This window comes from Cervus canadensis, chromosome X (assembly GCF_019320065.1).
Source record: "Cervus canadensis isolate Bull #8, Minnesota chromosome X, ASM1932006v1, whole genome shotgun sequence".
Taxonomy (NCBI): Eukaryota; Metazoa; Chordata; class Mammalia; order Artiodactyla; family Cervidae; genus Cervus; species Cervus canadensis.
The window spans coordinates 63,195,762-63,222,955 of NC_057419.1; the positions used below are offsets into that span (position 1 = coordinate 63,195,762).

General features: G+C 40.6%; 1 protein-coding gene and 1 pseudogene across 2 annotated transcripts in view; both read left to right on the top strand.

Moving 5' to 3' along the window:
• PRRG1 (proline rich and Gla domain 1) overlaps positions 1-27,194 on the top strand; it is a 160,245-nt gene that overhangs the window by 94,407 nt on the left and 38,644 nt on the right. For both annotated transcript variants that reach the window (XM_043458378.1, XM_043458379.1), the window contains exon 3: positions 7,016-7,176. In XM_043458378.1, coding sequence (XP_043314313.1) covers positions 7,016-7,176 — 161 coding nt within the window. The remainder of the gene's footprint in view (positions 1-7,015; positions 7,177-27,194) is intronic.
• Positions 21,286-26,839, top strand: LOC122434667 (annotated as a pseudogene).

A 27,194-nucleotide genomic window follows, 5' to 3' on the forward strand; every position in this document is an offset into this window, starting at 1 on the left:
ACCCTGTGTTGTCAGGTGGTAGTTAGCATTTTTAGCAATGAAGTGTTTTCTAATTACAGTATGTACATTACTTTTTAAAGATACAATGCTATTGCATACTTAATAGTCTATAGTATAGTATAAACATAACTTTTATGTGCATTAGTTCTGTTTATGCTCCTTGGAAGAAAAGCTATAACCAACCTAGACAGCGTATTAAAAAGTAGGGACATTACTTTGCCAACAAAGGTCTGTTTAGTCAAATTTATGGTTTTTCCAGTAGTCATGTATGGATGTAAGAGTTGGACTATAAAGAAAGGTGAGTACCAAAGAATTGATGCTTTTGAATTGTGGTGTTGGAGAAGACTCTTGAGAGTCCCTTGGACTGCAAGGAGATCCAACCAGTCCATCCTAAAGGAAATCAGTCCTGAGTGTTCATTGGAAGGACTGATGCTGAAGCTGAAACTCCAGTACTTTGGCCACATGATGTGAAGAAACTGACTCATTGGAAAAGATCCTGATGCTGGGAATGATTGAGGGTGGGAGGAGAAGGGGACAGCAGAGGATGAGATGGTTGGACAGCATCACTGATAAATGGACATGAGTTTGAGTAAGCTCTGGGAGTTGGTGATGGAAGGGAAGCCTGGCGTGCTGCAGTCCATGGGGTCGCAAAGAGTCGGACATGACTGAGCGACTGAACTTAGGTGCATTAGGAAACAAAAAAACTCACACTTTGTTTTGATATTTCTCTTAAATAGCCATGAAGTTACTTACTAACTGGATGTGTGTACCTTTTGAGGATCACAAAACTTCTCAAAACATTCTCACTTCTCAGACACAGCACCTGTTTGGGTTTTTTTTTTTTTTTTTTAATCACAGCCAAAATCCACCTTCTGTGTAGAACTACCTAATAATGAAACTGAATGACCTTCAGCTCATAGTTTGTGTGGTATCCAGCTGACGTTATGTATCAATGAATTTCTCCCCAAATGTATACTATCCCACACATCTGTCATGAATTCGCTGCGGCACCTTGGGAAGCCAAGCTGCTAGTTCCTTACCAGGAACTGACTGGCTCTGCCCTCTTCCCACATCAGTAGGTGTCCAGCTGCTCTCCTGCTACATAACTATTGGGGCAAATCAGTGTTTGTTTCAGAACAGCAACAAAACATATGCTCCAAGCGGAGCCCAAATATAACTCTTGTACAAATTTCAAAAAGTGCTTGCTTTTGCAAAAAGGACATTCAAGTGCCGGCTAACTAGAAACTTTGCTGTACATATGTTGGTTTCACAATCATATATTAACTTTGTGATGCTGCTTCATAATTGGAGGCATGGCCCATGGCTTCCCAGTTTTTAGTCATTCAAATTTCAAGTTTCTCCCGTTCTGCGTTTTCCTTTATTCCCCCCTTATTGAATCCTGTTCTATAGAAAAATCTTTACTAGGCATTATGAAAAGCAGAGGTTGGATCAAAATATTAATAATACGTGGGACCCGTCCTCAAGTCTTGAGAGGGAATCAGATAGGCATACTGAAACTTCTAATAAAATTACAATATAGTTTATTTAATTGCTATAATTGAATTCTACCTAAATACTGAGACTCTATAGCAGCTATGTCTAATGATGTGGGAAGTAGAATCTGGGGAGCATTTTTAGAGGATGTTACAGCTGAATGGTGTGTGTTAGTCACTCAGTTGTGTCCGACTATTGGTCGGGAAGATCCCCTGGAGAAAGGAAAGGCTACCCACTCCAGTATTCTTGCCTAGAGAATCCCATAGACAGAGGAGCCTGATGGGCTACAGTCCACGGGGTTGCAAAGAGTTGGATACAACTGAGTGACTAACACTTTTCACTTCACATCTGAATAGAATAGGAGTTTGCTTGGCAGGGGAAATATTAGATATAGAGCTATGGAGGCATGAAAAAGCCTATATGGAGAATGACAAGATTTGGTTTGACTGAGGAATAAGGTACATGATAGGTGTAGTGGCCAAAGGCATCACACATTGAGTTATATTTATATATTGGGTTATATTAACCCTAAATTTCACATCTGTCCCTTTCTTTCCCTTCCTTTTGGCACCATTCTGAAGCATGATCTTATCATTTCTTAACCTGGTCTAATGTAAGTAGCCTTTTTCCTGGTCTTTATTCCTCCATTTTCTCCTCATCCTACCCCTAAATCTGTTGTACATAGACATTTTTCTAGGTTTTTCTCTGTGAAGTATCGGTCTAAAATCTTGAATGCTATCAAATAGTTTAAATATTTTAACCTAACATTCAGTGCCTCATGACATGGCTATCAAGCCATTTCAAGTTCCATTTCCCTGTCTTCCTTTTTTGAATGGTGAACTCCGGCCCTACTGGCAAGCTCATTATTCCTCATTTATGGCCCTAGGTTTATTTGATTCTAGGCCCTCACTCACTTTTTTTGTTTTCATAGGGCATCTTTCCTCACCATCTTTTCATGTCCCTAAAAGGCCAGCCCTAATACACTTTTCACTTGTCCTTCTCCAGGCCTCTCTCCCATCCACCAACACACCTACCCAGTAGAAATATGCCTGCCAACCTCAAACAGCATATATCTGGTTCATCTTCCATTAGAACTGTTTGTATCTCTTATCTTCATTATATGCACCAAAGAACCTTGAGAGCAAAGGCCATTTCCTGTTGATCTTTGTGACTTGTCATGATCTCATTGTACATAGTCTGTGTTCAGTAAACACGTCCTAAAGAAAAAATTTTGCTCACTTAAAAGAAAAATGTAAACATTTGCCACTTTAAATAATGGCTTTTGAGTAAATTCAGACCCGAGATGAGAGAACTGATTAGATAAATGGAGTGGAGATTTTCCACATGAGCTGTTAACTTTCAGGCCCTGCCATCTGCTGTTTTTCAGCAAATATATGGACATGATTTTACCTAGATAAAGATTTTTTTTTTTGGTAATGAACAAATTTTAATCCAGTCCCTCTGCGTATATTCTAATCATTCTGGTTTTTTTTTTCATTCTTTTTTTTTTTTTTTCTTTTTTTTATTTCAACTACAGAGGGCAGGTCTTTATTCCCAATCCCGATCCCCCCTCCCACCTCCCTCTCCACCCGATTCCTCTGGGTCTTCCCAGTGCACCAGGCCGGAGCACTTGTCTCCTGCATCCCACCTGGGCTGGTGATCTGTTTCACCATAGATAGTATACATGCTGTTCTTTTTGAAATATCCCACCCTCACATTCTCCCACAAAGTTCAAAAGTCTGTTCTGTATTTCTGTGTCTCTTTTTCTGTTTTGCATATAGGGTTATCGTTATCACCTTTCTAAATTCCATATATATGTGTTAGTATGCTGTAATGTTCTTCTAGATAAAGATTTTTGACATTAAAATATCCGTTTTGGTATCCTGCAGTGTTAAAAATATGCAACATGACTACGTATTTTGGTTTAAGGGAGTAGTTTAGGGAGTTACTTGAGAAATCATCTTATTTCACTTATTTTTATTGTTTTCTTCTGAAGAGAAAGCATGGGTGAGAGCTATCCATTTTGAAATTATGAAAAAGTAGCTATTTTTTTAATTAATATACTTATTTTATGGTGGTATATCAGTCTTAGAGTTGAAATATTTTCCTTAGGATGTTCCCTAACTGAATCAAGAGAAAACAGCTTAGGTTTTTCCTTATGTATTTTAATGAGAAAAGAATATGTTTGAATACCACCTCAGTGTTGTGTTCTCAGAGTAGATTTACAGTCTGTATACGTGTCATATCATGTCATCTCTGATGAAGGCATATACATGATTCTGGACAGCTCTGGGGTACCTCACACATTTTGATGAGAAGGAGGTAGAGGAAAGTAATCAACTTTAGTTTCAAACATTAAGTCCAAACACAAGCCCCTGCATCATGGAGTTTGCCCAGCGTTTTAGGAAGAAATAGTCTGATCTTACCCTATAGGTCCAAGATGCCACCTTTCCCTTATTTTGTTTTCCCATAGAAAGGATCCCAATTCTGATTTCACCCATTAGATTTCCAAATTACTTTGATTAGGACTGGCAAATACTCTGCCACAATTTCCTGTTCCCTAATATATGGCAGACGTGTTGTTGTTGTTCAGTCACTCAGTTGTGTCCGACTCTTTGCGACCCCATGGACTGTAGCACGCCAGGCTTCCCTGTCCTCCACTATCTCCTGGAGTTGCTCAGACTCCTGTTTATTGAGCCAGTGATGCCATTCAGCCATCTCATCCTCTCTCACCCCTTCTCCTTTTTGTCTTCAATCTTTCCCAAGACACAACTAATCTGTAACAGTATCTTTCCTACTGGTCAGATTCTTATTCCAAGTGATAACTTCTAACTGACCACATTTGGCAAGTGAGATAAAAACCTACTTGCCAGGTTATTGCATCTAGAGGTCTCAGTATTATATCACGTTGCCTCCCAGTACAGGAAATACACAGGAGGTGTTTGTAGAATGCTCTTGGTAATTTTGTTAGGCTGGAATTAGAAGGTCTGTGTCCTGCTGTACATTACCTTATAGTTGTGTGATCTTCTGAATTAGCCTGCATTCTGATTTTAGGAGTCAGCTGCTTTCCTTGATACATTTTTCAACGTAGACAGCATGTAAGATTTTCCCTTAGGAGAATTTAGGGGTTTTTCCCTCTTAAAAGCTTAAAATACAGTATTATTGATCAGTTTATTTTCAAGAAAACTGTCCCCAAAAGCCAAGGAAGTCTTAGACTTCATTGACATATCTGAAAGTGAAAGTTGTTCAGTCATGTCTGACTCTTTGCGACCCCATGGACTGAATTCCCCAGGCCAGAATACTGGAGTGGGCAGCCTTTCCCTTCTCCAGGGGATCTTCCCAACCCAGGGATCGAACCCAGGTCTCCCGCATTGCAGGTGGATTCTTTACCAGCTGAGCCACCAGGGAAGCCCAGGAATACTGGAGTGGGCAGTCTATCCCTTCCCTGGCGGATCTCCCGACCCAGGAATCAAACCGGGGTCTCCTGCATTGCAGGCGGATTCTTTACCAGCTGAGCTACCAGGGAAGCACAATTGACATATCTAGTGTGTTTAAAAGCATGGAAACTGATAGCCATGGTTAGTTTTGTACTTGTCAGACCACACTCAGTGTAGAATACAGCATTTAATGTGATAAAGATGGTACAGGGACTCCTATGCATTTTTCTGATATATGACCAACAGATGAAGAAACGAGACATGTTTATCCTAGAAAAGAGAAGCCTCAAGGGAAGTCAGTTACCGTCTTCATGTATTAGTTGGCCTATTATATGGAAGAGAATTGTTTGTCATTGCCATAAATAAGACCAGTTGTTAATTCAGTGAAATGTCCCTTGGAAAAGGGCTCCATAGTCAAATAAATGTGACATACGCATGTGTTGTGTTTGTTTTCTGGAGATTTCAAATATATATTAAATACATAGTAAGAGTCCTAAAAAGTCATACAGTAAAAGATCTTTTTAAATTTGTTAATCCCAGCATTCCATAAACACCTTCCTCAGAACTAGTTTTCTAAGGAGCTCCCATTTGAGTAGCGGTTTTCAAACTGTGGGAGTGGGCCCAGCAACACCACTGTGACCTGGGCTCTTACTTGAAATGCAGCTTCTTGGCCCTACCCCAGCCCTGTGCAATCAGAGCCTCTGGGAGGTAGGCCCGGTAGGATGTGCGATAGTAAGTCCAGCAAGAGATGCTCAGCAGCTAAACTGTGAAAAGCACTGGCAGAAAATTCTACTACTACTCTCCAACTCAGCAGCACCCTTTTCTGTTCTAGGATTTCTTCTAATGATTTTTTATGACTTTGTGGTCCATTTTTATCACTACTTACCCTTCTGAGGCACAGAAGGAAGGAAGATGTACCATAGTTTTCAGTGTACCCATCTAACTTGTATCAATTCGGATATTTTAAAGAATCCTAAGTATTGAATCCATATCCTCTATAAAGTCAAATACACATTTCTAAAATTGAGGTAAACCTTCAATTCATCCCTGTTGTTGCCAGTTTTAAACGAGTATTTACTTATTTTCATTTAACTTCAAAATGTTTTTTTCCGCCCCCCCCAAAATGTGGCCTTTTTTTTTTTCTCTTAATGTTCTGAAGGATCTATTATGTACCTTGTCACATGTCAAAGGTCTTTAAGATTAGGGTATTTTCTAATTTATTTGCACTAGCAGAAGATTAAATTCTGGTAGCATTCTATTTATCTCTTCAAACAAGCATGACCATTTTAGACAAATGTAATTGAAGTATAGTTTAAAATGAATCTGTACATAAAAATTATTTCCCACAAGTGTGCATTATAACCATTGCCTTATTTTACTGGGTATCATGAATGTGCATTTTGAATGTTTATATGAAATGCCTCTACAAGTCAGACAGAACAATTTTCTTTTTCTGAAGGACATCAAAATGGGGTTAAATATATTAGTGTCAAAATATATTCAAGCTAAGTGCATTTAGAACAAAATGACTATTAATATCCTTTGGAATGAATTATGGCCAAATTTACCTTAATTTCTTGGTAGTATTTTGTCACCTCTTCCTTTCACATGAGTAAAGATGCTTTGGGTTTTTATAATTAGGTCAATTGGAGTTTTATTTATTTTTAGTTGGGGTAACAAAGACTGATAGTCCACAGGCTGGATTTTTATTTCATTGCTGCTCTCCACCAGCAGAAAGCCTGGGGCATCCTCTTCCAGTAATGAGTGCATGTGTGTTCTGGTTCCATTATTGCTATATTTAAACACCCATGGTTGGCAGTAATGTGCTAAAGTCTGGATTGGGATAGTTCATCACGTCATTGTCGCTGCCCAGGGCAACTGCCACTGAAATGACGCACGTGATGAGGAAGACAGCAGATGGGGCGGTTGAGAGCCGAGTGTTACTTGCTTGCTCACCTAGAGAAAGAGGTTGAGGGTGTTGGCTATGTTCTCCAAAGAGTGTCTAGCAGACTTCATCTTGTACAGTAACTTTCCACATGTATTTTTAATTACAATTTTATGCTTATTATTATATCTCTCTGTAGTTTTCCTCACTGGCGACAAAGCCAATTCAGTATTAAAACGCTACCGAAGAGCGAATGGACTCTTTGAAGAAATAAGACAGGGCAACATTGAGCGTGAATGCAAAGAAGAAGTCTGTACATTTGAAGAGGCAAGAGAAGCTTTTGAAAATAACGAAAAAACTGTGAGTATATTGGTAGTCTTTTAAAATATTCACAGATTTGCCTACCTTTGTGATGTATATTTAAAACCTGCATTCCCAAATGTGTGCTTTGCTATCAGTTAAAAACTAACCTCTCGAAGAGCTAACTCTAAATGTGGCCTCTAAGAACACGGTGTGGGTCAGAGGCCTCGGTCCACTTTCCTGTGTGCTGATCTATGTTTGAGGGCTCCATTTCCATAGGACCCTGCTGAGCTGAGTTTGATCATCCGTGCAAGGGGTAAGTAAGCATGTTTTACGCAAAGCTTTGTTTGGGAAACTTGCAGATACCATCATCATCCTACTGCGCTTGATCACAGAGAAAGTACAGAGAAAGCTGATAGATAGTGACGCTGTTTTAAAACATTTTATTTCTACCGGAGAAAAGACCTATCAGAACTCCCCTCCCCACTCTGACAATGGTGTACATTGTTTGGAACTACTTTACAGTAGGAAATGATGTTTCAGAGCGGTAGCTATTGTATAAAGATCCACTCCTGTACGCTGCTGTGAAAATAACACTACTTGAGAAACAAGTGATGCTGGATGTGCTCAGGGGACATTAGATAATCTCAGGAGCAGTGGATGCAGAAGTTTTAAAGAAAGACAATGTGGTTTCTTGTTAGGTAAGGAAGGATCCAGGGGGTAAGAGAAAGGAGTTCAAGGAGAGATGATCAGAGAGGCAGTGTTGCTAGATTTTGGTGTGCACAGCAAAGGCAAAATCAATGTGTAAAGTGATCAGTTGTGAGCGTCAGGGTTTTTAACTCTGAAGTCCCACAGGTAAAAACAGGGAAAAGAATACATCATCCATCATGCCATCATGCAATCACAAAATGCTCTTGGCTTTTCAATTTCTTTCCAGCTTTTTTCGGTTGTATCTGCTTACTCCTTGTGGGGTTTTTTTCTTCCCATACTTTTTCTTCTTATAAAAGTAATACATGTTTATTGTAGAGACATGATAAAACATAAAAATGAATAAAATCACCTGAATTTTTAATACTATCAGTTTTATAATTTTGGTATTTATCATTCTAGCCTATTCATAGTACATAGATAATTTTAATAACAATAGGATTATAGTATAAATAGTATTTTGTAGCATGGAGTTTCTGATAAAACCTGGCTCATGTACTTAAAATTTAGGTTTTGATATTGTGTTTTTCCAAAAAAATACAGATTTTAGATATTCTACTGTGGTTTTCATAAAGCTAGTGCCTTTTCATCCTGCTTTATCATGTTCCTTTAAAGGAAAGGTAAGAACTTTAGTGGGAAGATACTTTGACACTACGTAAAAATATTCTGTTCTCCACCAAACTTCTACCCACTAGTTTCAATGTCTGCTATTGATAGTTCTTGACTGAATCAATTAAATTCTAGTTTAACATAATGCTAAATGGTGAGTTTCTGACTCCATCATTCTATGTACATTTATTAGCTGGCAGCCCACTATGGGAAAGAATTTTCCCTTGATCTATCTATCTTTCATAGATCATTTTATTCTGTGAGTTATAATCCATTACTGTCAGTGTTTTGATCAAAATATCTTAAATTTGGCTAATGGAAATTTCTTCAAACCAGCTTCTCTGTCTCTTTGACATATCCTTATCATTTTTGTTTTTTTTTAACTTTTTGGCCCAGCAAGGTGCTCCAGGATACTGTTGTACTTTCCCTGCCCTGGTCTTGGCATTGGTTGTTTCTCTGAGGAGCCTTGCTTACTTTTAGTTAGGAATAATATTTAGAAACCAAGATCTGGGAGCTAGAGTGTTTTCATTGCTATCAGAGTATCATTGTTTCTGGATGTTCCAACAGTAGAGTGAGGGAAAAAAATGATACATGTATATGCATATAAATGTGTGTGTGTATGCACACGCACGTGTCTGTGTGTGTTAGGGGCCTGCATATTCATCCTGCTAATCTCCAGTTCCAACACCCCTCAGGGTTTTTCTTTGTTTTCCCTATTCTATATTTGTATGTGAAATGTAAATATTCTTCATAGATATTCTTCCACAGTGAGAAGCCTGTCAGTTACACCAGTATATTAACTCCTTTGCCCAGTTCTACAGCACACATACAGTGGTTTCATAATTTTAATGCCCATATCAGAACAGGGAAAAACATTTATGTTCATCCATCTGTCCCTTCTGAAAGTCATTCTGTATGTATTCACAGAGCTTACCCTGTTTAAAAAGATCTGGACAGTACTTCCTTGTAAGGCTGTGTCACCATTTATTCAGCCGGTCTATTGTATTTTGGCATTAAGTAGTTTCCACTATTTTTACAATTACAGATAACACCATAGTAAATCATTTTGCATGATAGGAAGTACATCTTCAGTGTAAATTCTTAGAATCGGATTGCTTATCAAGGGTTGATGTGTGTGTAGGTTTGTTAGAATTTGCCAGAAAGCTCGTACTGTTTTACATTCCCCCCAGATATTTGAGAGAGTGCCTATTCCCTCACAGTCTGACTAACAGGGTGTGACATGGTATCTTGGTGGTGTTTCAATTTACATTTATCTTATGAGTGAAGTTGTGTATTTTGCCATGTATTTATGGGCCATTATTATATCTATTTTGTGCGTTGTCTTGGCCTTTTGTTCATTTTTTTCCTATCAGATTTATGGTCCTTCCCACACCCGTCACCCTGAATTTTTAGGAAATATATTAGAGATACTAGTCTTTATTGGTGATACATTTCAAATATGTGCTTGCAATTGTCATTTATATTTTGACTTTGCTTATGGGTTATTACTTATGCAGTTTTTTTCATTTTCATTGTAGCTATACATTAAACAAGTAGTTTATTGAATCTAGATTTTAAATCATACTAGAAAACCTTCCTTTTAGTCCCTGGTTATAGAGGAATTCACACAATTTCTTCTAATATATTTGAATTTTTACATTTAATCCTCTGATTCACTTAGTTTATTCTTGGGTGAGATGTGAGTTATGGATCTGATTGTTTTTCATGTAGATATCCAGTTGTCCAAACACAATTTGTTACAAAATCCTTCTTTGCCCCAGTGATTTTAGTTACCTTTTACCATATACCCAATTTCCATGTGTACTTACTGAATGTCAGGATTGTTCATATTCTAGCCCACTGTTCCATCATTCTACTTAAATGCCAGTCCCACACTGTTTTAATTATAGAAGATTGTTAGCATATTTAATATAAATTACAGCTAGTTTCCTTTATAAGCTCTTTTTCAGTGTTCTGTTCTCATATGCCTATTTTTCCATATAAATTTTAGTATTGTGTCTAGCACAGAAAAAAGTCATTTGTCAGTATTTTTATTTGGATTTCTTTAGGTTTGTAAATTAACTTAGGGAGAACTAACATCTTTAAGGTATTAAATCACCCTCTCAAGAAGAGATTTCCTTCTGTTTGTTGAAGTAAGGAAAGTTTTACTGTTTTCAGAAATGTTTTATTGTTTTCATCATACAAGTTTTGCACATTCCTTAGGTTTGTTCCTGTTTCTTTGCTGCTATTGTAAGTGGGTTGTTCTTTTCCATGATATATTCTAGTTGGTTATTATTTGTGAATGTGTAAGCTATTGATGTTTTTTAAACCTTATTGAGTTACATACAGTTAACTGCACGTATATAAACTGTACAATTTGGTAAATTTTAACATATGCATACACCTATGAAACCACAGTGAAAACAGTAAATAGATTCATCACTCCCAAAAGGTCCTTCTTGCCCCATTGTAATTCCTCCTTCCCAGCTCTCCCCATGATCAAGACCACCCCCAGGCAATGATTCATCTGATTTTTGTTGCTACAGATTAGTATATATTTTCTAGAGTTTTCTATAAGTGAAGTCATACATTATGCACTCTTTTGTCTGACTTATGTTACTCAGCATAATTATGTTCAGATGTATCCATAGTTCACGTAACAATAGTTATTTTTATTGCTGAGTAGTATATCATTGTATGTATATGGACATTTGAGTTGTTTCCACTGTGAGGTTATTACAGATGAAGCTGCTATGAATTTTCATGTACTGGGCTATTGACTTTTTTAAATTAATGAACCATATATATTTTATTTTGATTTGAATTTTAAGAAATCCTATGGTCCAAGTTAAACTTTCAAGGATGCATTAGATTTTTTTAAACTTTTTATTTTGAGATAATTATAGATTCTTAGAGAATTGCAAAGATAACACAGAGAGGTCCCACCGGAGCCTGTATCTACTTTACCCTGGTGGTTATATCTTACATAGTAGTAGTGCCGTGCCAAAACCAGGAAACTGACATTGGTACAACCTGTCTGTATAGTTCTATGCCATTTTATCGCTTGTGTAGACTCCTGTAACCACCACTACAGTTAAGATGCAAAATTCTTTCATTATTAAAAAATCTTCCTTAATAGTCACATCCTTTCCACCACCACTGACATCCCTAACCTCTGGTAATCACTCTTCTGTTCCCCACCTGTGTCATTATAAGAATGTTATATAACTGAAATCATATAATATGCAACTTTTTTATATTGTCTGTTTACACTCAACATAATGCTCTTGAGTTCATCCAAGTTCAGTGTGTATCAATAGGTCATTCTTTTTTATTTCTGAGTAGTATTCCATGGTAATGGGCTTCCCTGGTGGCTCAGATGGTAAAGAATCTGCCCGCAACACAGGAGACCTAGGTTCGATCCCTATGGATGTATCAGTTTTTTGAACCATTCCCTCATTGAGGGTCATCTGGGTTGCTTCCAGTTTGGGGCTATTTCAAATAAGGCTGCTATGAATATTTGTGTACAGGTTTTTATGTGAACATCATTTTTTATTTCTCTGGGGTAAATCCCCAGGGATATAAATGTTGCTTTCCTTGTAGCTCAGTTGGTAAAGAGTCCGCCTATAATGCAGGAGACCTGGGTTCGATTCCTGGGTTGGGAAGATCCCCTGGAGAAGGAAATGGCAACCCACTCCAGTACTCTTGCCTGGAGAATCCCATGGACTGTAGCCTGCCAGGCTCCTCTGTCCATGGGGTCGCAAGAGTCGGTCACGACTTAGCAACTAAACCACCACCACCAAGTATATGTATAGTTCTGTAGGCTACTGACAAATTAATTTGTCATTGTATAAATGACTATTTTAAATTCCCACCAAAGCACTGTTTGAGTGATTCAGTTTCTCTGCATACTCGCCAGCACTTGCTGTCATTACTGTTTTTTGTTTTTAGTCATTGTGATAGGTGTGTAGTGATACATTGTGGTTTTATTTTCCATTTCCTTAGTGGCCATAGGAACATCTTTTCATATGCTTATTTTCCATTTATATATTCTCTTCTGTGAAATCTTTCTTCCTATCTTTTGGTTACCTTCTGATCATATTTTCCTGTATTTTTGAGTTTTCTGTATATTCTGGACACAAATCTGTGGTCAGATATGTGTTTTGTAGACTATTGATTTTTATGTGTTTTTTTTTCATTTGTTTTTATTAGTTGGAGGCTAATTACTTTACAATATTGTAGTGGTTTTTGCCATACATTGGCATGAATCAGCCATGAATTTACATGTGTTCCCCATCCCAATCCCCTCTCCCACCTCCCTCCCCACCCCATCCCTCTGGTCTTCCCAGTGCACCAGCCCCGAGCACTTGTCTCATGCATCCAACCTGGGCTGGTGATCTGTTTCACCCTTGATAGTATACTTGTTTCGATGCTGTTCTCTCAGAACATCCCACCCTTGCCTTCTCCCATAGAGTCCCAAAGTCTGTTCTGTACATCTGTGTCTCTTTATCATTTGAATCAGTTCTAATGAGATGGATGAAACTGGAGCCCATTATACAGAGTGAGGTAAGCCAGAAAGATAAAGACCAATACAGTATACTAATGCATGTATATGGAATTTAAAAAAATGATTTTTATGTGTTAATTGTAGACCGTACTACCTTACCGACAGCCTCTTTTGTTTCCTTCAAGGTGAATGATGATGTCTTTATGGCTTCCCTCTCTGGCCCTTAATGAATGTCAGTGCTTCTCTGTATCCTTTCCTGCCCTCAGAGACGGGATGCTGCATTTTAGCAATATTCAAAGCAAATTGAAGAAACTCTTTTCAGCAATTGCTCTGTGCTCTCCAGCATCACCTTTTCCCTCTCTATAGAATCATTCTCATTAGCCTACCCACCTTTTAGGGAAAAAAAAAAAAAAAAAAACCAACTCTCTCTCACCCTCTTATCTCCCTCCAGCAATAACCTCATTTTTGCCTTGTCTGTACTCACAAACTGTGAGAAACCTTGCCTTGTCTGTACTCACACCCCTGGTGAGCTTTTCCTAGTTTGTGGCTTGAAATGTTAATGACTCCCAAATTTATATCCTGGAGCCCTGGAGAGTTACCTCGAAATGCAGACCCAGGTGACTGACCGCCTACTCAGCATATCTTGGAATTGCCACAGCCTTTCTGATCTCAGTTGTTTGTTGTTAGTTGCTCAGTCGTGTGACAGTCATGCTCTTTGTGACCATGGACTGTAGCCCACTAGGCTCCTCTGTCCATGGGATTTTCTAGGCAAGCATAGTGCAGTGGGTTGCCATTTCCTCCTCCAGGGGGTCTTCCCCACACTGGGATCGAACCCATGTCTCTTATGTCTCCTGCATTGACAGGCAGATTCTTTACCGCTGAGCCACCAAGGATCGATCCCACTCGAATCTCGGTATGTGGTAGCCATACATCCGTCCATCTCTTTGCTAAGCCCCAAACCTTGTTGCCACCCTTGACTCTTCTTTTTCATATCCACACTCCATCTGCCAAGAGTGCTGGTTCTAACATGAAAATATATTCAGAATAGAACCACCTCTCAGCCTGCCTTCTTGGTACCACTTTACGTCCAAGCCACCATCACTGTCTCATTTGTATGATATCTTGGCCACCTCGTCATTGGTCGTTCTCAAAATAGCAGGTTAGAGTGATCCTTCGAAGTGTCTTCTCTGTAACAGCTTCCTGTCTTCCTTGATAAACATCCAAGGGTTCAGAATTAGCCACAGAGCATTGTACCAAAAGTCCTCGTCTCAGTCCACTCCATACCTCCACCATGGCTGCAGGCACTTCTGTATCACATCTCCTGTGACACATCACTCCTTGTTCACTTTCCTGTGGCTTCCTTGTGGCTCTGTACACACACGTAGCACATGTCCTGCCTCAGGGCTTTGGCACTTGCTCTTTCCTCTTCCAGGTGGATGTTTCTGAGCTTTGTCACCACTCTCCCAGGGAGGAAGTATCCTACTGTAAGTTGCAAGCTCTTGCCCCTCTGGGCATTGTTTTTCTTCCCAGCACTTATCAGCATCTGACGTGTATTCATTGTATTTGTTAACTGTTAGCTCTGATAGCAGCATTTCTCTTTTGTTTTGTTCACAGCTATGGTCTTTAGCATATGAAACAGTGTCCACACATGCTAGGCATTAAAGAAATACTTGATGAAGGAATGAACGAATGTATTGGTGTATTATGAAGTCCATTTAATTCATGGGAAGTAGTGTTCTGATGACTTTTGGCATTTGCTTTCTAGTCTTAGACTACATGTGTATGTGAGCAGTCGTGTCTGACTCTTTGTGACCCCATGGACTCTAGCCCACCAGACTCCTCTGTTCATGGAATGTTCCAGGCAGGAATACTGGAATAGGTTCCCATTTCCTCCTCCAGGGGACCTTCCTGACCCAGGGATCAAACCTGCATCTCTTGCGTCTCCTGCATTGACAAGCAGATTCTTTACCACTGAGCCACCTAAGAAGCCACCTGTAAGTTAAGAGTATGTATTGACTACCTTTTTGTTTACTAAAACCTTGCACTCAGACCAGTTTACACATAATTATTTTCCTTATCCCCAAATCTGAACTTAGTGAAGTTTAAAAGTATGATTTCAATAGAATTTTTTGTTATTGTCATTGATTTTTTACCTAATTGGGAATATAAGTCTAGTTGTGAGATACAGTAGAAGTAAATGTGTTATGCTTCATGGTCCTCATTTTCGCCAACGTGGAATTTGTGCAGATTTATTCAGATGTTATCTGCTGAGTGCCTGCTACATAACAGACACAGGACATTCAGCAGTGAATGTGCTGACCTTCCCTCCTGGCTTTGAGATCTGGGAAAGGCAGGCTACATACTCAAAAAAACTCAGTTCGGCTCAGTCACTCAGTCGTGTCCAACTCTTTGTGACCCCATGGACTGCAGCACACCAGGCTTTCCTTTCCATCACCATCTCCTGAAGGTTGCTCAAACTCATGTCCATAGAGTTGGTGATGCCATCTAACCATCTTGTCCGCTGTCATCCCCTTCTCCTCCCACCTTCAGTCTTTCCCAGCATCAGGGTCTTTTCCAATGAGTTACTTCTTCGCATCAGCTGGCCAAAGTATTGGAGCTTCAGCTTCAGCATTAGTCCTTCCAAAGAATATTCAGGACTGACTTCCTTTAGGATTGACTGGTTTGATCTCCTTGCAGTCCAAGGGACTCTCAAGAGTCTTCTCCAATACCACAGTTCAAAAGCATCAATTCCTCGGTGCTCAGCTTTCTTTATAGTCCAACTTTCATATCCATACATGACTACTGGAAAAACCATAGCTTTTGACTAGACAGACCTTTGTCGGCAAAGTAATGTGTCTGTTTTTTAATATGCTGTCTAGGTTTGTCATAGCTTTTCTTCCAAGGAGCAAGCATCTTTTAATTGCATGGCCACAGTCACTATCTGTAGTGATTTTGGAGCCCAAGAAAATAAAGTCTGTCACTGTCTCCATTGTTTCCCCATCTATTTGTCTTGAAGTGATGGGACCGCATGCCATGACCTTAGTTTTTTTCAATGTTTCAAGCCAGCTTTTTCATTCTCTTCTTTCACTTTCATCAAGAGGCTCTTTAGTTCCTCTTCACTTTCTGCCATAAGTGCAGAGCCATCTGCATATCTGAGGTTATTGATATTTCTCCCGGCAATCGACTCCAGCTTGTGCTTCATCCAGCCCAGCATTTCACATGATATACTCTGCAAAAAAGTTAAATAAGCAGGGTGACAATATACAGCTTTGACGTACCCCTTTCCCAATTTTGAACCCATCTGTTGTTCCATGTCTGGTTCTAACTGTTGCTTCTTGATCTGCATACAGGCTTCTCAGGAGGCAGGTAAGGTGGTGTGGTAGTCCCATCTCTTTAAGAATTTTCCACAGTTTGTTGTGATTCACACAGTCAAAGGCTTTAGCGTAGTCAGTGAAGCAGATGTTTTTCTGGAATTCTGTTGCTTTTTCTATGATCCAGCGGATGTTGGCAATTTGGTCTCTGGTTCCTCTGCCTTTTCTACATCCAGCTTGAACATCTGGAAGTTCTCAGTTCATGTACTGTTGAAGCCTAGCTTGGGGAATTTTGAGCATTGCTTTGCTAGCATGTGAGATGAGTGCAATTGTGTGGTAGTTTGAATATTCTTTGGAATTGGAATGAAAACTGACCTTTTCCAGTCCTGTGGGCACTGTTGAGTTTTCCAAATTTGGTGGCATACTGAGTGCAGCACTTTCACAATATCCTTATAGGATTTGAAATAGCTCAGCTGGAATTCTATCACTTCTGCTAGCTTTGTTCATAATGATGTTTCCCTCAGGCCCACCTGACTTTGCATCCCAGGATGTCTGGCTCTAGGTGAGTGATCACACCATTGTGGTTATTTGAGTCATTTAAGATATTTTTTGTATAGTTCTTCTGTGTATTCTTGCCACCTCTTCTTAATATCTTCAGCTTCTGTTAGGTCCTTTATTGTGCCCATCTATGCATGAAATATTCCTTTGGTACCTTTAATTTTCTTGGAGAGATCTCTAGTCTGTCCCATTCTATTGTTTTCCTCTATATCTTTGCATTGATCACTGAGGAAGGCTTTCTTATCTCTCCTTGCTATTCTTTGGATCTCTGCATTCAGATGGATATATCTTTCCTTTTCTCCTTTGCCTTTAGCTTCATTTCTTTTCTCAGCTATTTGTAAGGACTCGTCAGACAACCATTTTGCCTTTTTGCATTTCTTTTTCTTGGGGATGGCCCTGATCACTGCCTCCTGTACAATGTCACAAACCTCCATAATTCTTCAGGCACTCTGTCTATCAGATCTAATCCCTTGAATCTATTTGTTACTTCCACTGTATAATCATAAGGGATTTGATTTAGGTCATACCTGAATGGTCTAGTGGTTTTCCCTACTTTCTTCAATTTAAGTCTGAATTTTGCAGAAAAGCTCACCTGTGCATAGTTAACAGAAAGCCAAGTGAAATCTTTTTCATGGCAGAGCACCTGGACCTGATTTGGTGTCTCAGCTCTGCCACCTACTGACTGTTTTGTTTCTGCAAACATTTCACCTTTCTAGGCCTCAATTTCAGAACATTTAGAAAAGGAGAAATTATACCTTTAGCGTTAGATGTGGGGCTGTGCACTTAGCTTGGCACAGAGCCTGGCACAGAGAAAGCCTTCCATAAATCTATTTTATTCTAGTTTTTAGGTGTTGAATTATAACTACTGTATTTCAGAATCAGTATTTGATCTCTACTATTGTCTTCTCTTTTCCTCTCTATGGGTCCCCCAGGGTATTTGCATTTTGGAACTTTTGATCTTGAACTAACATGAAGAAAATAGTAGTAATTCTTTAAACGAGCTATTTCAGAGCTTTTCTTGACAAATTATTTCTACTTTATTTGTGCTTGACTTTCCAAAATGGCTGCCCTCAAACTTGAGCGTGCTTAAGAATCTGCTTGATTGCTTCCCAAAACTGCATAGTCCCCCTCAGTGCCCAGACCTAGGTTGCTCATACAATTCCACAGCAAGAGAAATCAAGATTCCCTGGGGGTATGGGCCATTCTAGGGCTGTAGCAAGAGAATGGAAGATGAAGCGAAATCTTTTGTAGTGCTGTGTCATCCGTGTGTCTGACTCTCTTTCGACCCCATGGGCTATAGCCTGCCAGGCTCCTCTGTCCATGGAATTCTCCAGACAAGAATACTAAAGTGGGTTGTCATGTCCTACTCCAGGGGATCTTCCCAACCCAGGAGTTGAATCTGCATCTCTTGCGTTTCCTGCATTGGCAGGCAGGCAGATTCTTTACCACTGAGCCACTTGGGAAGCCCAGCAGAAAATAAGGAAGTACTGAAAGTAAAAGGAGAGCATGTCCAAAGGACACAGGAGCCAACCTGAAGGAGCTCTCAGTGGCCAAAGCCAGAACAACGTGAATAACAATATATGTGATGTGGTTTTGGATTATAACGTAAAGCATATAATAAACACACGAGTCCATAATGATACGAATAAATGAATAAATAAATAGGTAAGAAGGGACAAATCTTTATTACACAAGAATTCTAATCTACTTATGTAAATACTCCCCTCTCCGGGAGGTAGAGCCTAATTCTCTGCCTCTCTTGAGGGTTGCTTGGACTTAATGATCTGCTTCCAAAGACTTGAATATGTAAAGTGGGAGGAAATACCTTACAGTGGAGAAACCTGGCAAACCACTACCTTGACTGGGTGATCAAGGTTAGCATCATCAGTAACAGGTCATGTTATGAGAATAGACTTCACCTCTGTGGTATCTTCCCCCTCAAACCCATAGCCCCAGTGGAATCATGAGAAAATTGCCAAAGACATCCAAATTGAGATATATTGTACAAAACACCTGACCCCTCAAAATTGTCAAGGTCGTGACAAAGAGGAAAAGACTGGAAAACTGTCACAAAACAGATGAGACTAAAGACATGTAATGATTAAGTGCAATGTGGATTGGATTCTAGAACCAAAAGGTTAGTAGGAAAACCGGTGAAGTCCAAATCCACTGTTAACAATCATGGATCAATATTTGTTCATTATAACAAATGTACCATCCTAATGTAAGAGGCTAATGTGAGGGAATACTGGGTGAGGGACACAGAGAAATGCTCTGTACTATCTTTCCAAGTTTCCTGTAAATCTAAAATTACTCCAAAATTTTAAAAAAAATCATTTTACAAATGTACGGTCCAGGGTCCACAGGTCTCCATGGGGCCAGGGAACCTGCTTCAATGAGCAGGGGATTCTAGTGCAGGTGATCAGCTGATAACATTTTGTTAGACTATCAACCCAGATGATTTACTAAAAGTGCTTAGTTTAGAAACCAAATCCAAGGATTTTAGTCTAAGTCGAGCTACTCGTTTTTGGATAATACCTCTGATTCCAAAGTGTTGCCTCAAATTTGTCTTGTGTGGAAATTATTAACAGAGAAATTGAAGAAAGTGCCGCTTCAAACTAGAATATGCCACAGTAGCTACACTGGGGATCTCTAAAGTCAGAGAGGCAGCATGTGGATACTTGTGGGTGGAGGTGGTGATTCATAAAAAGAGATCAGAGGTATTTAAGAGTTGGTCACTAGTTCCCTGGAAATGACTCATCACACTTGCAGGGAGAAACTGGGATTCTTTGACATTATTAGGGGAACTCTGATTTCGTTGAGCCTCTCATGATCCACTGATGGCATTTGAGCCACTGATTCAGAACTTTGCCCTTTGAAGGTTGAGAGAATTCAGAGAAAAAAGGGAGGGAGGGAGTTGAGTCTGGGCATAGACATACGGGGGCATACAGGGAGCCACACTGTGGCTCTCTGACAGCCATCCTCTGTGCATATCCATCCAGAACTTTCCACACTTTCCATAAACTCATCCTAGACCCTCTTGGAGGAGTGAAATATGAAGTTCCCTCTCAGCTACAGGTGGTAGTCTCCTGGGGCTCCCATGGGCTTCATCACTACATCTTTTGGGATCTCTTGAGAATAAGTTAAACAGGGCTAAAGTCTGTTATTGTGTATCATTGGTATTCTGATCCCCCAGAAAAATCAGAAAGGTCTGACAGCACTTTGTCCATGATCATATATGATCATTTAGTTTTTATTGATTATACTGTCAATGTTTTTCAGTTAGTGGTGAACTTTATTCTCTGGCAATTGGGCCATTTTGTAGATTGTAAATGCTATGTAGTCTCAGTTATTCTTTTCAAATTATGGTAGTAACTTTATTTGGAGGATTTCAGCCTGCGTGTTACTAAAGCAGTGGAGTTGTTTCAGTGTGGGTCTCTTCTGCCATACCGGCAGTCTTTTAACCTCGGCAAGTTTCAATACCAGTTACCCTTTTTTCAGGCCAGCTCTCAGAGACTGGTGACTGGTGGAATTGATGGGTCCACATTTTTTTTTTTTTTTGGTCACTTGTACAATCTTCTGCACTATAGATTTAATATAACTCTGCATATCTTAGGCTGCAATGTCTAGTTAGTGGTGTCCTGTTCAGTCTCCAACTATGCGGCTATTCAGGGCTTTCCTGGTGGCTCAGACAGTAAAGAATATGCCTGCCATGTGGGAGATCCAGGTTTGATCTCTGGGTTGGGAAGATCCTCTGGAGAAGGGAATGGCTACCAACTCCAGGATTCTTGCCTTAAGAATCCCATGGACAGAGGAACCGGCAGGCTACAGTTCATGGGGTCACAAAGAGTCAAACATGACTGAGTGGCTAACACGTTCACAACACTTTCATGCTGCTGTTTATCCATGATTACCCCCAGGATATAGGTAGAATTTCAGAACTCATCAGTGCTCCTCATTTTGCCAGAAGGAGTTCTCCTAATGGAGCTGGTGGAAACCCAATGGTCCCCTGGCAATGTTGCATCAGAGTTTAAGGTCACGTAAGTGGTGAGTCAGGTATTTGAAAAGACCCTGCTTTGCCTAATCACTCTAGTTTGACAGTCTATAAACTCTTGTTCCTTGAAGACAGGCAGATCTCTTACCTTTCTAGGCACTTCGGGCCATAAAAATTCCTATCCACTCTCTTCCACTTAAAACTGTAGTGCTGGATTTACTTTATGCTCACCTTTTCCTCCTCTGCTGCTTCAACTTCTGCCACATCTTGACCGGAAGATCTTGCAGTAAGGAGAAGGTCATGACATGCTCTTCAGCACTTACCTTCCCCATTGGTCTCTCCCCTGGTATTTTGAGGACCGGGGTGGGGGGTGGGGAGGAGAAGGGGACAGATGTCTCTAATGTCACTAGTATTGCCATCACCGCCCCCCTTCTTGGCTGTCACCAATTCTCAGGTGGGCCTAATTATAAGTTGGCTAGGAGATGCACAGTGTTCTTGCAAAGGATCCAAGAAGAAGCCTTCCCGTGACGCAGTTCTGGGAACAGGAGTTAGGACTCTGTGGTGGCCTCTTTTGCCCCATCCTCATATTCCTGTGGACACAGAAGGCAGGAGTGAGGCACCCCGGCCATTCCACTGCTGAAGCGAACCTCCGCTCGGGGAATGACCGTTCATGGGCTCCTCCTGCGGGTACCCTACGTTGGGCTTCGTTGAAGCTCCTCTCAGTAGTTCGGGGTCTTAGGTTCTCAGCAGTGCCTTTGAATCTATGAAAGTGTGACAGACCGACGTGGGCCGTGCAGTGCTGCTGCCCCGGGGTGCTGGATTGCTAGCTCGGCAGTGCTGGCACTGTTGGAAGTGGCTTACGTTATCCAGGAGTGAGTGGCATTCAGTCAGTGGAGCTGATGAGAAGGAAACCTTCACATTCAAATTGGGATTTGAGTAGAACCCTAAATCAGCAACTTTCCTTGCTAAATATTTAATGCACCTATTATTTCATCTGAAAGATGGTGTCACATGTTTGCCATGGCAGGCTAGGAGGAGGTTAGCTATGAATTCAGAGAACGGGGGTTACCTATTACCCAAGGAATTATTCCTTAACCGAATACATTAAACCTCTCTCTTCAAAAATGTAAAAGGAAGAAGAAAAAGGTTAGCAACCACCCATTCTAGGATGAGGCTGATGTGTTGAAAAAATGATACAATATCCAATAGAAAATGCCAGTTTTTTTTAAAAATAAGGTTTTCTATCTTTATATATAATACTGTGGGCCATTAGGGCCACAAATCAATTTCCAAAAAGTAATAGGCAATTATGAATAGTTTAAAAAACTAGCTACTTTAATAAATATACTAAGGCAAGTAGATGACAAAATCCAATATATATTACATCAATTCTCTTCAAAACCCAATATATATTTCATCAATTCTCTAATCATTTATTCACATTTTAAGTTCTGTGAAATTGAGGTGCAGCTTACAATAAATGACATATGGTTGAAAACAGGTTTTTTTCTTTTCTTTTTTTAACCCAGAAAAAAGTGTGCTTTTCAGTTCATGGTATATTTGATAAAATGCAGCAACCAGTCACCACCCCTGCCCACTCCTCAGAGCCCATCTGGGTGAGGCCACTACTGTAAATCAATTTCTGTTACAGTAGGTGGCTGCTGTTTCTTTTTCTTTTCTTTTCTTTTCTTTTTTTAATATTCTAGGATATCTTAGAATCAATTCTTTTTTTTTAAAGAGATAAATGTGCACTGTAGAACAACTCACACTTCTTTTTTTATAATTTTATTTACTTTTGGCTGTGCTGGTCTCCACTGTTGCACAGGCTTTTCTCTAGTTGTGGTGAAGGCTACTCTCTAGGTGCGGTGCAGGGGCTTCTCATTGCAGTGGCTTCTCTTGTGGAGCATGGACTCGAAACCACACAGGTTTCAGTAGTTGCAGTGTGTTACCTCAGCAGTTGCAGCGCCCGGGCTCTAGAACACGGGCTTGGTAGTTGTGGCACACAAGCTCATTTGCTCCACAGCATCTGGGATCTTCCCGGATAAGGGAATGGACCTGTGTCTCCTGCATTGGCAGATGGATTCTTATCCACTGTGCCATATTAATTAGAAGCCCAGCTGCTGATTTAATATGTTGGGGGTTGTAACTGGTTCTTTCCCCCAGTGTTAGGGCACAACTCCCCCAGGGCAAGACTTCTGACCCTGGTTCTCACGGTTGGAATGTCAACAACTGTAGAAATAAGATTCAGTTTAGTGGCTTCCAAGGTACAATAAAATCAGTAGCAAAAGAAATTAGAACTCTGCAATAGTCTAATATTGTCAGACCTAGGACTTAGGTACCATCAAACTGAAATGGGGCATCTCTTCTCCCCACTGCGCACACACCAACCAGCAGAGCAAAGAGGGCTCTGCTTTTTCTTGAATTGTAAGCTTCAGAGAGTTATACTAATGCCATAACTTAATGTAGCATTATTATTTGAATGTTAAAATATTACCCCATTTCCAAAGCTAGTATTTGATACCAGTCACTGCTTATCATGAATAGACTAAAGCCTAATTTTTCTTTCCATTCTATTTTTGAAGAAAGAGTCATGGAATAGGCTCCAGTCATTTTTTTTTCCATTTATTTTTATTAGTTGGAGGCTAATTTCTTTAAAATATTGTAGTGGTTTTTGCCATACATTGACATGAATCAGCCATGGATTTACATGTGTTCCCCATCCCGATCCCCCCTCCCACCTCCCTCCCCACCCCATCCCTCTGGGTCTTCCCAGTGCACCAGCCCTGAGCACTTGTCTCATGCATCCAGCCTGGGCTGGTGATCTGTTTCACCCTTGATAAAATACATGTTTCGATGCTGTTCTCTCAAAACATCCCACCCTCGCCTTCTCCCACAGAGTCCAAAAGTCTGTTCTGTACATCTGTGTCTCTTTTTCTGTTTTGCATATAGGGTTATCGTTACCATCTTTCTAAAATCCATATATATGCACTAATGTTGGTAATTTGCCTTCTCTCTTTTTTCCTGATCAGTCTGTTGAGAGATTTATCTTTTTTTAATCCTAAAGAATCTGTATTTAGTTTTGTTTGTTCTATTTTTTTTTGTTTTCTAGTTCACTGAATTTTCCTTTATCATTTTCTGACTTCAGCTTGACTTGTGTATTCATTGCTCTTCATTTTCTTATTCCTTAAAGGAGGGTAGATTTTTTTGATTTAGATGTTTTTTCTTTTCTAATAATGTGTGATTTGAGTCTTTTGAAATTTATTGAGATGTGGTTATAGCCTAGAATATGATCTGCCTTGGTAAACGTTCTCTGTGTACCTGAGAAGAATGTGCTTCTAAAGAATATAGTTTAGTTTCTTCTCTTCAGTCTCATGAACATTATTTCTTCCTCTTTTCCTTCTTTCTCCTCCTGATTTATAAGAAGTAATGCCATAATGCTTGCCTGCAGAGAGGAGACCAGTGTGGCTTTGAACTATATATTACCTATTAAGAAAATTATGTACACTTTTAGAAATGTTTTTTCTTAAGAGGATAATTGCTTTACAGTGTTGTGGTGGTCTCTGCCATACATCAATGTGAATCAGTCATTAATGTACATATAGAAATTTTTTAAAATGATAATTGAATCATGGCAGTGGTTAAACACACAGAGACATCTACACACACACATACCACAGTAAAGGGTATTATTAGCACACCATAAATACGAGGAATTCTTGGAAGATATGAAATGCAAATGCAGTCAAACTACTTAATTCAGAGAATTTGAAACATCTGCAGTAGAAAACTGAGGATGCTCAGACACACTTCAAGAACAGTCACCAAACTGAAGCACTGTACAAAGTCCTAGGTCAGCTGTGAGGTGGCACGGCTATTCTGAGAACAACACAGCTGTTGCCCTGCCCTGAACCTCTCCCACCTCTACCTATACTGGACATAAGGACCTGTGCCATTTGAGCACCTTTCATCTCCCCAAATTGCAGACCTGCACAGAAGGGAAACATCAGGACACAAATACCCCCAAAGGGAAAAACATTTGCCTTGCTTTGTCAGAAATAACATCTTTATTTAAGCAACAGTGAGGATCTGTAGTCTACCTGTGAGCTCCATGTCATGTACCCACAAAAGTGGTCACTAAATAATTGACCTAGTCTGCCCTTCCATCCTGAGGAGGAGAGTATAAATGAAATGGACGTCACTTTAGAACAGATCCATGCCAGTTACCAAGGCTAATCAAATGAGTCCTTTATGCCGACGTTTAAATGGACAAAAGCTTGCCAGATGTTTGAGGAAAATAAAAGAGACGTTAATGATGAACAAATATAACTATTGCTGGAGAAAAGATGAATACAATACAGGAAACAATAAATTCAAATTCATATTCTCAGAATTTTAAGGAAGACAGTGATACTATAAAAGGAGAACAGGCTGCTATAAAAGAGAGCAATTAAAGAACAAGAGAGAGTCCATGAAAAGTAAAGTATTATGGCAAAAGTAAAACCTTAATAGATGCTAAATGTTTAGGTCAAAGTCTCTCTGCGTCACCGAGGCATTGGTGGAAACCTGGATACTCGCGCCCCGCCCACCGGCGCGCCCCGCCCACCGGCGCGCCCCGCCCGGAACCGGAACCTCCTCTCGCCCCTCCCAAGCCCGGTAAGGGACTTGACTTCTGGTCCCTTGCAGAGCTCTCCACGTTACCTGAGCCGCCTTCCCCTGGCAACCCTAATTTTCCACCCTGGGAACTCTCCGAAGCCGGTGGTACCGGCCCCGTGGCTTAACCTTCACCTTCTTGCCCACCGCACCTGTGTCGCTCGCCTTGCTGCCCGCACCGCCCTCGTAGGTACGCCAGAACTAGCGCCCGAGTGTGAGGCTGTGGTCAACAGCCACGTGCTCTGGAGTTCCAAGCCTCCCTGGAGTTTCATGCCTCCTACGAGTGCCTGGCCGCGGCCTTCTACGTCGACTGTGATGATGCGGCCTTCAAGCACTTCTCTGGCTTCTTCCTGCTCTGCTGCCACGAGCACAGTGAGTGGGCAGAGAGCCTGATGTTCCTGCAGAACCGGTGTGGGGGCCGCGTCTGCTTCCTCGATATCAGAAAGCCCGAGACCCAAGAGTGGGAAAGTGGTCTCTAGGCCATGCAAGATACGCTGCACCTGGAGAAGAGCATCAACCAGAGCCTGCTCGACCTGCACCAGCTGGCCACCAACAGCAGCGACGCCGACCTGTGCCTCTTCCTGGAGACGCACCACCTGGACCAGCAGGTTGAGTTCATCAAGGAGCTGGGGGACCATGCTAGCATCCTGAGCACCATGGGGTGCCCCAGAAGGCAGCCTGGCAGAGTAAGTCTTTGACAAGCTCACCTTGGGTGATGGTGATAAGGAGGACAGAGCTTGGACTGGACTCTCCTCTGAGTTCCAGGTGACTGCCCAAGGTCACCCTGCCTGCCATGCAGACTGCAGTATTATCCTTGCAGAAAAAGTTCAAGTTTTTTTTTCTTTCAGTTCTACCAGTTCTTCACATAAAGTTATTGGGTCTTAAAATAGTTATTAGTTGATACATAAATAAAGGTCTCTGATTTGTGTGTGAAAATCTCTCACCTTTTAAACTTTAAAACTGTATCCAGGAATCTCTCCAGCTACCCAGGCCCTGTCCACGTGCAGCTCAGGATCTCCACGATGGAGGGAGAAGGTGTTCCATGGATCCTGGAAAACACAAAATCATTCTTCCCCTAGTAAACAGTGTTGGGTGTGGGTGGTCTGGGGCCCTGGTGAGTGTGGATGCCTGTGCAGAGTTAAAGTATAAAAACATGGCCTGAAAGTCATGATTGGGGTTGATCTGGGGAAAGAGTGAAAGAGATGGGGTTGGTCAGGGATTGAAATGAAGGGGTTTTTCACTTTATTTGAAATGTTAGTGGTTAATTCTGGGTACCAAGTTGGGGGCCCTGGAAGCCAGCATGGCAGAGTTCCTCTTTGACAAGCTCATCCTTTGCTGTAGTGATAAGGGAAACTGAGCTTTCACCTGTCTTCCCCATAAGATGTGAGGGTGACTTCCTCTGATCCCCTATGCAGAACATGCATGTTGTCCTTAGAAAATCTCCACTTTGCCCATATAAACTGTGGTTATGTAGGGTGGGGTGAGATGAGTGGTTTGGGACACTGGTGTCTGTGGGTGCATGTGTATGGTAAAAATATGGATAAAAACATGTCCTATAATTCATAATAGTGGTTGCCTCCCAGGAAGAAGTGAAAAATGGGATTGGTGATGGTGATGGTTTAGTTGCTAAGTTGTGTCCGACTTGTGCGATCCTATGGACTATAGCTTGCCAGGCTCCACTGTCCATGGGATTCTCCAGGCAAGAATACTGGAGTGGGTTGCCATTTCTTTCTCCAGGGGA